The following is a 15,065-nucleotide window of genomic DNA, read 5'->3' as shown; positions in this document are numbered from 1 at the left end:
TTCCTTTTAAATATGTAGATTCAGTCTTATAGGGGGCAGCTGGGTAGCTCAGTGGATTGAGAGCCAGGCCTAGAGACAGGAGGTCCTAGGTTCAAATCCGGCCTCAGACACTTCCCAGCTGTGTGACCCTGGGCAAGTCACTTGACCCCCATTGCCTAGCCCTTACCACTCTTCTGCCTTGGAGCCAACACAGTATTGATTCCAAGACAGAAAGTAAGGGTTAAAAAAAAAAAGATTCAGTCTTATATATTGGGTGAGATTTACAATATTCCCAATTTCTTGGTTTGAGAAACAACTGGGTTGTGCAATGGACAGAGCTCTAGACCTAGAGTCAGAAAGACCTGACTTCAAATCTGGCTTCAAACACTTAATGGTTGCATATGACCCTGGGCAAGTCACTTATCTTCTATGATTCAGTTACTCCTTTTTAAAATGGGGACAATAATAGCACCTACCTCTAAGAGTTATTGTAAAGATAAAATGAGATCATCTTTGTAAAGTACTTTTGAAAACTTCAAAGCTCTATATAATGTAGACATGGACTCTAGAAACCCCAAACTTGTAGCCTATAAGATCTGATGAACCCCAAGTTTTAGGACTAGCTTGTAAGTTGGAGACCCCAAAGCTTGTACTTGTTCCCTGGAGAATCCACCCTGAAGAGAATCCCAGGCTAGCAGTTTCAGACTGAATAATGAACCCCAAGGTAAAGACAGTCGCCTTTCCCAGTATATCACAGCCTCCTTCCAAGGATCAAACTTGGGACCTTCAGCTTACAAGACTGACTCAAGTGACAAGAGTCACTCAGCTTGGGTTTAGCCTCCACCTCAAGTGGATTGTCTTTTACCTCAGAGTCCATGATTCCCTCTGAAACTGCTAGCCTGAGATTCCCTTCAGGGTGGGTTTTCATGGGAACAGAGAACAAGGACAAACTTTGGGGTCTCCAACTTACAAGCTAGTCCTAAAACTTGGGGTTCATCAGATCTTATAGGCTACAAATTTGGGGTTTCTAGATTCCATGCTGACAATAAATCCTCTCTGTTGTCATTATTCACCTGTCCCCCACCTTCTGGAAATTCCTTCCAAGGTCTCATTCTGTAGCATCCTATCCGAAGTGATGGTCCTGTTTGAGCTGGGTTTAGACTTTTAAGCATCAGAAAGATGTAATCCATGAGAAGACCTTGGTTTACCGGGTTAACTGCAAACATTTACAGCGGAGAACAAAACAACTCCCTACCCCCAAAATTATCATTCCTTAGTGGGAAACATAATGTCATCCACTCATTAAAATTCGCAAACTTATAATCTAGCCATGGAGACTCGGAGGAGTTGATTTGGAGTCGAATGTCAGGAGTTGTGACCTGTGTCCACACTTCTGACCCTGGAGTATTGGGGATGTAGCCAAACTGGAGGCCAGAATTTTCAATATCCTGCTTGAGTCCCTCTTGAGCCAAAGGTGCTCTACTCTCCTAGAATGTTTGTTGTTTTAGCAAAAAGAGAGAGAGAGAGAGAGAGAGAGAGAGAGAGAGAGAGAGAGAGAGAGAGAGAGAGAGAGAGAGTGACCCTGTTATGGGAAAGGAGATCACTGCAAGAATCTCTTAATGTGCATGAATGAGGCTAGAAATCTGGAGATGGGGTTGGAGTAGCTGTAGTGCCTTTCTGTGAGGCAGACTATCCCAGGGCACCTCAGCCCCAGGGAAGTGGTTCCTAATAAAAGAAAGGTATGAGCTCTTCTTCTGGAGGGATATCCATGAAACTTTGCTTTCCTTCCGGCCCTTGGGCTTTGAAATTGGCCTTAAAGGAGACAAGAACAAGATGTATAAAATCATGAAAAGATGAACTAATTATAATGCAAGGTGGTGTCATGGTTGCCTACTGAGGGAATGCTCTGAAGTTCAGAGGAAGGGAGGAGGCATTTGGGGTTGGGGTATTCATGGCAGAAAGAAAGTTGGGCAAAATTTGAATAAATAGAGAAGAGCATAAATGAATTCCAGGCAAGTGGAAATGGTTCAATTTGGGAGCTAATGGGTGGACTTACAGGGTGTTTGAAGGAAATAAAGTTGAAAAAAAATGGGGGCCAGGTGTCAGAGGGCCTTCAATGCTGGTTTATGTCATTTGGATCTTTGCCTTTAGGCAATGGGAATCCTTAAAATATTTTGTTGCCTGTGAGGAGAGAAAGTCCTAAGTGACCTTTTTAACAAGACAGGAGGAAAGAGAAAGAATGAGAGGTTGTGTAATGATTAAGCACTCTATGTATTTCCTTCTTTTTTACAGTTCTCCCCAGTCACACATGTGGGAACCCAGGAAGACTCCCCAATGGCATCCAACAGGGCACCACCTTTAACCTGGGAGATAAGGTTCGCTACAGCTGCAACACTGGCTTCTTTCTGGAGGGACATGCAGTGCTGACGTGCCATGCCAGCTCCGAGAATAGTGCCACCTGGGACTTTCCCTTGCCTACCTGCCGAGGTGAGTATATGCAGTTGAAAGCAGCCCTACCTTCCTCCCTTTGCCCTATTTATGCTTCAGTTTTGGGAAGGGGCAGGGTGAGAGTGGCTAGGTTCAATGCCATCCCTTCTGAGGGAGGAACAACCTCTACACACACATGCAAGAAGAGGAAAAGAAAACTAGCCAGTTCACTCCCCTGCTCAGAAATTCCTAAACCAACACCTTAGCCTGGCATTTTGAGGCCCTCCACAATCTCTAGCTTCACTTTTCCAGTCCTGTTGCTTTCATTCATAAATGCCACTTTCAATCTGAACTCAGCTGTTAGCCAGTCTTTGAATTTGACACTGCATCTCCTGCTTCTGTGCATTTGCAAGTCATCTCCTATACCTCATCTATGAATTCCATGCTCATTTAAAACTTTCAGGGGGCAGCTGGATGGCTCAGTGGTTTGATAGCCAGGTCCAGAGAAGGGAAGTCCTAGGTTCAAATGTGGCCTCAGACACTTCCCAGCTGTGTGACCCTGGACAAGTCACTTAACCCCCATTGCCTAGCCTTTACCACTCTTCTGTCTTGGAACCAATATCCAGTATTGATTCCAAGACGGAGGGTAAGGGTTTAAAAAAAAACAACTTTCAGAATCTTGTTTTCATTGATCAATCCATCAACAAGCACTTATTAAGTGCCTACTATGTGCCAGGCACCATACTAGGCACTGGGGATATAAATACAAAGAAGTGAGTAATTTCTGCTTTTTAAGGTTCAGCTTAGTACAGTAAGATGTCGTTTTACATGAACTCAACACATTTGAATTTGGATATATATGGTTAGCAATTGAAAAGAATAAAGGCAGAAAAAGCCTAAAATAATTCTTTTTTAATTATTCACTAAATTTGTGTCATTTTCCTGAGAAACTTAAAATCTTGCAGCAGTTCTGCCAGCCACCCTCATTTTGGCTCTGAGAAGTATCCATGTGAATCATTACATTCTTTTGCACCAAACGTCAGCACCCCCACCAGACTTCATTTGGAATTCTCACTTGGAACAAGTCCTGTACACATCAGAGCAGTACTTCTCTTTGTATCTTCATGCTGTTTAGTTATCAATAGTGACCCCAAAGTACAAATGTAATGATGCTGGTAGCTCTGCTAAGCCTAAGAAAGGTTTAAAGTATCTGGGTATGTTCATTTAGGAAATGCTTATTCAATAATAGAATTCACTATTATGCATGATTTTCAACTTGTGCAAAGGATCTTGGGATGTATTGGCCATGTAAAAACAAGGTCCTCCTGTAATTACCACTTCCCCTTGAAACCTTCTTTGATATATACGGTTTCCATTGTTCTCTCCTTCCTCATCTTCTTTTATTTTCTCAATGGTGTGAATGGTGCAAGCCAACGGAAGGTAGATAATAAATTCTTCAGGGTAAGGATTATTTTGGAGGCACCCATCATAGGACCATAGATCTAACGAAACAATTGAGTGTCAGAGGAATTAAAGGATTGGCTCAAGATCATAAATGTGATAAGCAGCAGAGCTGGGATTCAAACCCAGGTCTTCTGACTCTAAATCCAAGGCTCTTTCCAGTGTGCCAAGCTGCCTCTTAATAAGTATTGACCTTAATAAATTTAGCACATGTTTGCCTAATTGAATTGTTGGATCGACTTAAAGCAATGTATCTATTAGTGCAAATTAATATAATGCAAACAGATTACAAAGCAAACCTCAGTGTTAAGGGCCCACAAGTAAAGGAGTGATCAAGTCTCCAGGGATGCAAGCAGGCTTTTTGGAAAAGCGATGTGTTAAGCAGAGGTTTGAAAGAAAGGAGTAAATATAGGGGTTTTTTTTCCTATTCTTTTTTTAATGTATTAATAGGATTTATTTCTAGGTATCTCACACTCTCTCTCCCCTCCCCACACCATGGAAGATATCATCTGGTAAAAAGATACATAATAATAGACTATGTCTTTCATGTTTCCATTTTTCAGTTCATTCTCTGGAGGTGAATATTTACAAGTTATTCTTCAAATATTAAATCTGTAGTTGTATATAATGTTCTCTTGGCTTTACTCATTTCAGACTTCATTATCTCATGTATTTCTTTCCATGTTTAAAAAAATTAATCTGTTCATAGTTTGTTATGGCACAGTAGTATTCCATCACAAACCATATACCATAATTTGTTTAGCCATTCTCCAGTTGATGAACATCCCCTTGATTTCTAGTTCTTTGCCACCATAAAAAGAGCTGCTAGAAACATTTAGAAACATATATAATTCTTTTCCTTTTTTCCCTGATCTCCTTGGGAAACACACCTAGCAATGGTATTGCTGGATCTACGGATATTCATAGTTTTATAATTCTCTGGATATAATTCCAAATTGCTCTCCAAAATTGCTGGATCAATTTGTAGTTTCACCAACAGAGTGTGTGTCTCCATTTTTCTACATCTCCTCCAACATTTGTCATTTTGCCCTTTTGTCATTTTAGCCACCTAATGGGTGTGAGATGATACCTTAAAATTATTTTAGTTTGTATTTCCCTAATCAGTAGTGATTTAAAGCATTTTTTCATAGACATATATAATATGGCTTTGATTTCTTCATCTGAAAACTGTTTATATTCTTTTTGCCCAATTTTGCCCAATTGTCACTGAGAGATGGCTATTATAAGTTTAACAAAGTTCCTTATATATTTTAGATATGAGACCTCTATCTGAGGAACTGCCTATGAAAACTTTTCCCCAATTTTCTGCTCTCTTTCTAATCTGGGCAACGTTTGTTTTATTTGTACAAAATCTTTTAAATTTAATGCACTCACAAGTATACATTTTACTTATCACAATGCTCTCTATTGCTTGTTTACTCACAAATTTTTCTCCTATCTGCAAATCTGATAGGGAATATGGTCCCTGTTCCTCTAGTTTGCTTATAGTCTATTCTTTTATGTCTAGACTATGTATCTATTTTGATCTCATCTTAGTGAATAATGTAAGATATTGTCTATACATAGTTTTTTTCAAACTGCTTTCCAGTTATGCCAGCAATTTTTTGCCACATAGTGATTTCTTATCCCAGTTATCTGAATCTATACTTTTGTCAAATACAAGGTTACTATAATCTTTTACTACTATTTTTTGCAAGTCTTTACTGTTCCACTGACCTACCTTTCTATTTCTTAACTAGTTCTAGATAATTATGATAATTATAATGCAGTTTAAAATCTGGTGTTGCTGGACCATCTCCTTATTTCATATTTAATTAATTCTTTTGATATTCTTCATCTTTTATTCTTCCAGATGAATTGTATTATTTTTTTCAAGTTCAATAAGATAACTTTTTGGTAAATTGATTGGGATGGCATTGAATAACTAGATTAGTTCAGGTAGGATTATCATTTTAACTACATTGGCTATGCCCATTCACTAACAATTACTATTTCTTCAATTATTTAGATATGATTTATTTTTATGAAAAGTGTTTTTTTATTAAATTGGTATAGTTCTTGGGTTTATTTTGGCAGCTATACTGCTAGATATTTAATTCTATCTGTGGTTATTTTAAGTGGAATATCTCTTTCTCTTCTTACAGGACTTTAATAATAATATATAAATGCTGATAATTTATGTGGGTTCATTTTATGTTCTGATACTTTACTAAAATTACTGATAGTTTCAACTAACTTTTTCATTCTTTAATATTTTCCACATATACTATCACATCATTGGCAAAAAGAAATAGTCTTATTATCTCTTTCCCTATTCTGATTGCTTCGATTTATTTTCTCTTATTGCTATTGCTAGCATCACTAATACCATCTTAAATAATATTTATGACAATGGGCATCCTTGTTTCACTCCATAAATATGGACCAGGGAATATCTCAATGTTCTTGCTGAACCACCTGGAATATTAATGTTGACTACCTGAAGTATTGTTTTGACTATGGGCATCTGGAGATGGGGGCTCTGGTGTTGATATTTTATTTTAGGTAGGGAATTGCCAAAAACTTTTAGAAAACAACTTGTCAGAGTCTTGGCCAGCCTTCATGGTGATGTCTAAGAGATCCCTGGAGACATCAGATTCAAATGATTCGAACATAGTCAGATGGGAGAGTCTTGAGTTTGATCAGACCTTGTGTGTAGTCACCAGGAATCAAATGAGTGAAGTTTGGAGTAAAAAAAAGGGGGGGGGAAGGTGGAAGCAAAGACAGCCTGAGTAATAATTCTGGAAAGGATAAAATAAAATGTTGAGGGTCAAACAGTGGCAACAGAAATTGTTCAACAATAAGATGGAAAGGTTTTGTTGATGTGCATCATGTGATGGGCATAGTCATCCTGACAATTTGAACTAAAACAGAGTAGACAGTATATACAATGACTAAAATAACATAAATGGCATGAACAAAAAATAAAGGCAGGTTGTGATAATGACTAATTTTGGATCTGGAGTAGATATGAAGAAATGCATCATTATCCTTCTTTTGGAGAGATAGGGGAACTCTGGGGGTGGAATGTTGCATACTCTGTCAGAGTTGGCCTCTGTGCCAGCTAGCTTTACTCAAACTTCTGTTGTTGTTGTTACAAGGAGAGGAGGAATGAGAAAGTTATGTTGGGAAGTGATTCCTGTATCAATATCCTTGGCACAAGTGTATGGGGAATATTTGTACGATATGGCCCACATTCTTAGACTATTCTGCACTTAGAAGGCTGGTTATGAAATGGTTCGTGCCTTTGCCCTGGGGTAGAGAGCAACTCTTTAATAATGGGCTAGAGACTGAACTTCCAGCCTTGCCCTAGGAAGGATCCCTCTCTTCAGTTGGGCTCCCTCCTCCCTCTGTGTCCTCATGCCATGAGCAAAGAGACACCCGGCAACATGAGAATAGGCTCAGTCACAGACATTTATGAGAAAATATATTAAGTCTGGCAAATGTATTTTTTAACAGAATAAATTTTTTAAAAACACAGTTAAGTGGAAGGCTAGAGTGGGTTTGGGCCTGACTATGTCTCAGTACTCCTGCTATAGGATAGAGCTCCTACAATCAAAGCACACCATCACACCTCCCAGCTTGTCCATTTAGAAAATCATCTTTAATGGGCTAAAAAATGGAATTTCAGCTGGAGCAGGCACTGGTTCCTGCCATGGTTAGGCTGCTGCCATATAATAACTGCCACCTATTCCTTCTTTATCTCTTCTCCAGTCACCAAATTCTCAGTCCTGGGAAGTTGATTTTACATCAGTTTCTCCTCTTCCTACACTGGGAAGAACTACAGAGCCTAGATTTTATGGCTAGCTTACTCCTTATAGGTGTTGATCCATGCAGACCTCAATAAAACTTCTTTTAAAATATTATGGTAGGACAATCCTGGCCAGGCAGAACTCAATTTCTCTCCCTCATCATTAGGGGTACAGGATTAATTGTGTGACTACCAACTACCACTCAGGGGATAGGGAAGGACTGAGAACCTTGGCTATTCACCAATTAGAGCTGTCTTGGAATGTCCAAGGGAGGGGCTGAATAATGAGCTCCCCAAATTGTGTTTAGGAATCTATGAGAGGGGACTCACTGGCCTTTGATTTACCAAGAGGATCACTGACCATTAATTTATTAATTATTGCTAGATTAATGAATGAATTTATTTTCTTACACAGAAAAAAATAATTAAAAAAATAAAACTTCTTTTAAAGAAATGTCTAGAATACTAACATCCTCCCCCGCAAAGACTGTTGGGGTCAGTAGAGAACTTAGTCTGAGAAGGGAGCCCTAGTCAGTTCTAATAAATACCTCCCCGTCTATGACTTTAGATATGGCTATTGCCATGGTGAGCAAAAGGGACAGAAGGGACTTCAGAGGAAATTGGAAGATGGAATGGTTCACATGTGACTGATCAGAAAGGTGAAATATTGATTTTCATGAGCACTGGATCTGGAATGAAGAAAACCTGAGCTGAAATCTGATCCTAGACACTTACAAACTGTGTGACCCTAGAGAATCTAAGCCTCAGTTTCCACAACTGTAAAATAGGGATCATAATAACATTTACCCCCTCCTCAAGTTATTATGAGGATCAAATAAGATACTAATTATAAAATGTTTACCACAATTCCTGGCACATAATAGGTACTATATAAGTGTTAGCTATTAATCTTATTAGGACCAAATGAAATAATAATTGGAAAATAGCACAGAGCCTGTAACATAGAAAGCAGTATATAAATGTTAGTTATACAGGGTCATTATTATCTTCATCATCACCACCATCATTATTCACTCTGCCCTTATAAAGCAGTTAAGTGCAGTTCTAAGTTGAAATAATTCATTTGAACTCAATGCCTCATTACTTAACAGCCCCAAATGACTACAGCCAAATTCTGAATTTTCCTCTCCTTCACTCCCTTCCCCTTCTCTTTAGGCCCTCATCTTGATCTGCTCCAGACACTGCCCCATGCCTAGTTTTTCAGCTCTATGATTTGGGTTCTCGGTTACTGGTTTTAGTTTATTCCAATTTTGTTTCTGTCCCCAACATATACTGGTCTTTCCAAGTGCCATGCCTCCTCCCCAAGCTCCCTGCCCTCTGTTCCTCAAATCCAGAAGGAAAATGGCAGTGCTCTGGGAGCAGCTCAGCCAAAGTTCATGACAGATCCTAATCCAAGCTCTGCCTGGGGATGTAGCCAGGGAGACAGTAGACCATCCTGCTAAACTGGAATGGAAAGAAGTAAGAAGGCTTAGTGCCACAAGACAGTAACCTGAGCATCCGTGCCAATTCCTAATACTGGTCTAAAGACCTGGCCATGAGCTTGATGAGCTCTAACTCTTGCTAAAGCTAATTTAAAGCAGCTCATGTTTGGCAAGTTGAGTCTAATGGACCCAGCAACTCAGAGCTGGAAGGGCACTGGGGGGGGGGGGGTGTTATAATTCAATATCTGCTTGGTGTGCAAACTTCCTTCACAACATTTCTGATAAGTGGTTATTCAACTTTTGCTAAAATACTAGTAACTGGGAATGGGATAGCTACCAAGGAAATATAGCTCTAATTATGAGATAGTTCTTCCTTACATTGATCCAAAAACGAATTACTTATGATTTCTATTCCTTTCTGAATTCTGAATACAACAAGTATTTAAGAACAATTCTATTATAAAAGAGCAGCAAAAAGGGCAGTTAGGTGGATTAGTGGATAGAGATCCGAACATGGAGACAGAAAGTCCTGGGTTCAAATTTGGACTCAGACATTTCCTGACTGTGTGATCATGGGCAAGTCACTTACCCCAGATTGCATAGCCCTCTCTGTTCTTCTACTCTGGAGCCTATACTCAGTATTGATTCCAAGCCAGAAGGTAGAGGAAAAAGAAAGAAAGAAAGAAAGAAAGAAAGAAGAAAGAAAGAAAGAAAGAAAGAAAGAAAGAAAGAAAGAAAGAAAGAAAGAAAGAAAGAAAGAAAGAAAGAAAGAAAGAAAGAAAGAAAGAAAGAAAGAAAGAAAGAAAGAAAGAAAGAAAGAAAGAAAGAAAGAAAGAAAGAAAGAAAGAAAGAAAGAAAGAAAGAAAGAAAGAAAGAAAGAAAGAAAGAAAGAAAGAAAGAAAGAGAGTGAGTGGAAGGAAGGAAGGAAGGAAGGAAGGGAGGGAGGGAGGGAGGGAGGGAGGGAGGGAAGGAGGGAGGGAAAAGAGGATAGGAAGGAGGGAGGGAGGGATGGGGGTGGACTAGGCCATCTAAGTTAAGTGATTTATCCAAGGCCATGCAGCTAAGAAGGGTCTGAAGCCCAATTTGAACCCACGTCCCCACAGCTCCAGGCCTGGCACTCTATTCACTATGCTTCCTAGTTGTCCCCCAACAGACATTTATTAAGCACCAACTATAATAACAGCTTGAAGAAGTAAATGGTAAATCCCTCCAGTATCTATGCCAAGAAAACCCTATGAATAGTATTGACAGGATATGAATTACAGCATCACAGAGAGTGGGACCCAATTGAACAACTAAACAAAAACATATCTGGCATTATCATAGCACTTTAAGATTTGGAAAATATTTTGCATAAACCGCCTCGTTTGAGCCTTGTAACAACCCTACAAAATGAGTGCTATTATTATCCCCATTTTATAGATTATTAAACTTGATCTCAGGGAGGGTTAGTGAATTCCCAGGTCACCAAGCAAGGAAGTATCTAAGATAGAAGTCTAACTCAGTTCATCCTGATTCCAGGTTCCTTACTCTCTTATTCCATCAGAAGCCCTGTGATCTAATGTTAGGTATACAAAATTTTAAAAAATACTAAATAGTTCCCACACACAAGGAGCTTGTGTTCTACTATGCAATAAAATGTTTAAATAGAGAAGTAAATATAGACTAGTTTCTGGAGGGTAGGGAGAGAGCCCTGAGATCGGGGAAATCAGGAAGACTCTCCTGTTACAATCAATCATTGAATTACCAAGTGCCTCAGAATAAAAACAGAAATAAAACAGTCCCATGTCCTCAAAGAGCTTGTGCATGTATAAATGTATGCAAATATATACAAAATAAACCCAAGGTGATTGGGGAGTACAGTTAGGATGGGAGGGGAAGGACCCTTTCAAGGGCACAGGTGAAAGAGATGTGTCATGATAGGAAAACATAAAATAAGTTAATTTGGCCGAAATCTATAGTATGGGGAGAGAAGTAATGTGATGTAGTCTGGAAAGAGATGCTAAGACAAGTTTAAGGAGCCCTTGTTCCTAAACTTATTCTTCATTCTAAGAATCCTTACCTTCAACTGATCTTCATATGGCATGGTTCTAGTCCTTTTACTCTCCTGGATGCTCTCATCTGGATACTCTTCTGCAAAGTGGTGCTCAGAACTAAATATGCTTTGTGACTTCTCATTCTTTCAGATTGGCTGCTATGAGCCTGAGCTGAGAGGAGAGAGATGGCTATTGATGCTTGCCTGGGCAGATTCACTCTCCACAGTGACACAAGAGAGACGTTGGTTGAGATTTCTCAAGGAGGGATGGGAGAGGCACCATGAAATAGGCAAAAGAGGGTGGCATGTTGTATGTGTCATTAAAGTGGATAGAAGCTACCTTGAGCTTCAAAGAGAAAGCAGCATAGGAGTGGCAATGTTTGTGATGAATCTGCCTTGCCATAGGAGGTATGGTAGGTGAATGTGGGCAGATGAGAGCCCTGGGCCCTATGGGGTTTGCCTTGAGCTCTATTAAAATTTTGGTTGGGGTGGGAAAGAGAGGGGTGTACAGGTGTAGAGCTTGTGTCCTTATTAAGGATACCTGACTCCCAGCCTATAACAGCAATGTGGAACAAGGAATGACAAGAGCTATAAGATCAGATTCTAATTTGTGGGCAACTGGGCTTGCTTCCAGGTTTCTATCTCTGAAGGCAAGTGCCCCAGGGGACACTGAGACATCTAGAAGTTTCCATCCATTATGCTTTTGCTAATGCAGCAGAAGATTAAATTAACTTTTTTTGTCTGCTGCCTCATGTTATTGACTTTTATGGAGTTTGTAGTCCACTAAAACCCACTAAAACTTTTATTTGTTGTCTGGTCATACCTCCCCCACTCTATTCTTTTGCATCTTTTTTTAAACTCAGGTTTACTTCAATTATATTTCATTTTATTAGGATTTACTCATCATTCTAGTCTGTTGAGAGCTTTTTGGATTCCAGTCCTCTCTCTTTTAGCTTGTTAACTCTACCTCCCAGTTTTTGAACCATCCTCAGACTTGGGGAGCATATTATCTATCTATCCCTTCATTTAAACCACTGATACAAATGTTTAACTGACCAGACAAGATTCAAAGGGGACATGATATCTGTCTTCATGTATTTAGAGGGCTGTCAACTGGAGAGTGATTAGACTTATTTTGTTTAGCTCCAGATGGCACAATTATGGTGGGGAGCAATGGGTAGAAGGGAAGTACCTTTCAGCAACATGTTAAGGGAGAACTTTTAATAATTTGAGCTATTCAAAAGTCAGATTAGCTACCTGGAAATGCAATTTTAAGAGTGGAGTTCATTATATGGAAGTTGGGTGATCTTTGTCAAGAATGCTTTTGGGAATATTGTCACCTGGTATCTGTTTAATACCTGCATATATTTGTGCACATGTTTTTAATGAAAAATAAGCTTCTTGGGGGCATCTGGGTGGCTCAGTGGATTGAGAGCCAAGTCCAGAGAAAGGAGGTCCCAGGTTCAAATCTGGCCTCAGGCACTTATTAGCTGTGTGAACCTAGGCAAGTCACTTAACTCCCATTGCCTAGCCCTTTCCACTCTTCTGCCTTGGAACCAATACACAATATTGATTCTAAGATGAAAGGTAATGGAGAAAGAAAGAAAGAAAGAAAAAAGAAAGAAAGAAAGAAAGAAAGAAAGAAAGAAAGAAAGAAAGAAAGAAAGAAAGAAAGAAAGAAAGAAAGAAAGAAAGAAAGAAGAAAGAAAGAAAGAAAGAAAGAAAGAAAGAAAGAAAGAAAGAAAGAAAGAAAGAAAGAAAGAAAGAAAGAAAGAAAGAAAGAAAGAAAGAAAGAAAGAAAGAAAGAAAGGAAGGAAGGAAGGAAGGAAGGAAGGAAGGAAGGAAGGAAGGAAGGAAGGAAGGAAGGAAGGAAGGAAGGAAGGAAGGAAGGGAGGGAGGGAGGAAGGGAGGGAGGAAGGGAGGAAGGGAGGGAGGGAGGGAGGAAGGAAGGAAAGGAGAAAGAAAGATAGAAAGAAAGATGATTAGATAGATAGATAGATAGATAGATAGATAGATAGATAGATAGATAGATAAGCTTCTTGAGGGCAAGGACTCTATTATTTTAGCTTTTACATTCCCAGAAACTAGCAATATTGGCATATTAAATGTTCTTTGATTCATCAATTGAATGATAACATGTTGTCTTCCCAAGTAGAATATACACTTCTCGAAGGCAGGGATTGTTTCATTTTTGTCTTTGCTTCCCCTGTACCTAGGACAATGCCTGCTTACACAGTTGACAATAAATGTTTATTGACTGGTTGATTGATTGCTTCAGGGGATTTTTGGTTAGGTACAGGTTAAAATAGATAAAACTCTGAAGTTCTATTCAGCCATGAGAGTCTCAGATTCGTTAATGGAAGAAGCTCTCTTATTCAGAAACCTATTCCCCCTCCCTATTTTTCCTGACCCAGTCTTCTGGTTGGCATCACTCCCACTCAAAAAGCTGGTTCCACTTTTTTCTTTCCCAGTATTTCCTGGACCTTGACCTCTACTATGCCCATCTATGTATGTACTTTGCTAGTTCTATCACTGCTATGGGAATTCTGAGTGTTAGTATAAGATTTTTGTGTGTAAAATACTACTGGACCTTTTGCTTTAAGCTTGCAGGAATACTGATTCCAGCCCAAACTTTTCTCCTGTACCTCCACTTCCCTAGTTAGGAATTAGCCCTGGTGTTCACTTAACAATGGCATCTCCTCACCAATTCTTGATCTCCTCCCCACAACATGGCTAAAGGTATCCAAAACACATATCCAGGAGCATTTTGTGGACAGTGTTCAAATGTTGCCTGAGTATTGAGTGCGCAAATATCATCATCTGTTTTATCATCATCACTGCGTTAAGATTAACATTCTCAGGGCCAGCTGGGTAGCTCAGTGGATTGAGAGCTAGGCCTAAAGACTGGAGGTCCTAGGTTTAAATCTGACCCCAGACACTTCCCAGCTGTGTGACCCTGGGCAAGTCCCTTAACCCCCATTGCCTACTCTTCTGCCTTGGAACCAATACACAGTATTGATTCCAAGACAGAAGGTAAGGGTTTAAAAAAAAAAAAGATTAACATTCTCTGGAGACTGTATGTTAATTTAGTTATTTATTAAATAGTGAAAAGTGGGTCCATCATATGGCTGGTCACTTATCTCACTGCTCACCTCACATCTCCATTCACTTCCTCTGCTTGGGAACAGCCTGCTGTTTGGCCATGAAAAAGACCTGTGAGCTTCCTTGATGCACACACACACACACACACACACACACACACACACACACACACACACACACTCTCTATGACATCACATTTTCTTGGTTCCCCTGATTAGAAAAACTTGACCTCTGTCCAGGTCAGAGGCCAATCTTCCAGACACCAAGAGTCCCTTGCGACAAGAAGCAAGCATATTCCTCCATGCGGGGGAGCCACCTTTGGCATCCTTCCAGAGTATGCACGTGTCTCCCTTATCCAGATAAACCTCAGGCCTTGTTTTTAATTCCAATCAAAGGATGGAGGCTGAATGGAAACTCAATTCACTAGAGTAACACCCTAAGACTGATCTTAGGGTACCAAGAAAAGGGGTGCAAACTATTCATTTCTCACAAATGTTTGTAAACAAATGGAAAGCTGGAGGACACACTTGCCTGGCTTATATCTAGATGAAACAGACAGATGAATAGACAGACAGACAGAGTGATTTAGTGAGTATTTATTAACATTTACTCATAGGCACTGTACGAAGTGCCAAGGATAAAAATTCAAGCAAGCAAGACAGCTCCTACCCTCAAGAGGCTTGCATCCTACCTGGGGACAATAATACAAAAAGGCTGACTGAAGTCCCAAGGGATGGGGATGGAGTGGAAAGGCAGAAGATAAATAGACCAGGGCCAAGAAGTGGTGCACAGACCTGGACCCTGTCAG

At 39.7% G+C, this 15,065-nt stretch overlaps 1 protein-coding gene across 3 annotated transcripts in view; it reads left to right on the top strand.

Annotated features, from left to right (window-relative positions):
- The window catches only part of CSMD2 (CUB and Sushi multiple domains 2), a 1,065,508-nt gene that overhangs the window by 396,349 nt on the left and 654,094 nt on the right, over positions 1–15,065 (top strand). For all 3 annotated transcript variants that reach the window (XM_056795117.1, XM_056795119.1, XM_056795118.1), the window contains exon 4: positions 2,272–2,466. In XM_056795117.1, the coding sequence (XP_056651095.1) occupies positions 2,272–2,466 (195 nt within the window). The remainder of the gene's footprint in view (positions 1–2,271; positions 2,467–15,065) is intronic.

Source organism: Monodelphis domestica, chromosome 4 (assembly GCF_027887165.1).
Source record: "Monodelphis domestica isolate mMonDom1 chromosome 4, mMonDom1.pri, whole genome shotgun sequence".
NCBI lineage: Eukaryota > Metazoa > Chordata > Mammalia > Didelphimorphia > Didelphidae > Monodelphis > Monodelphis domestica.
Note: the sequence above shows the minus strand (reverse complement) of the source record. Positions and strands in the feature narration are given on the sequence as shown.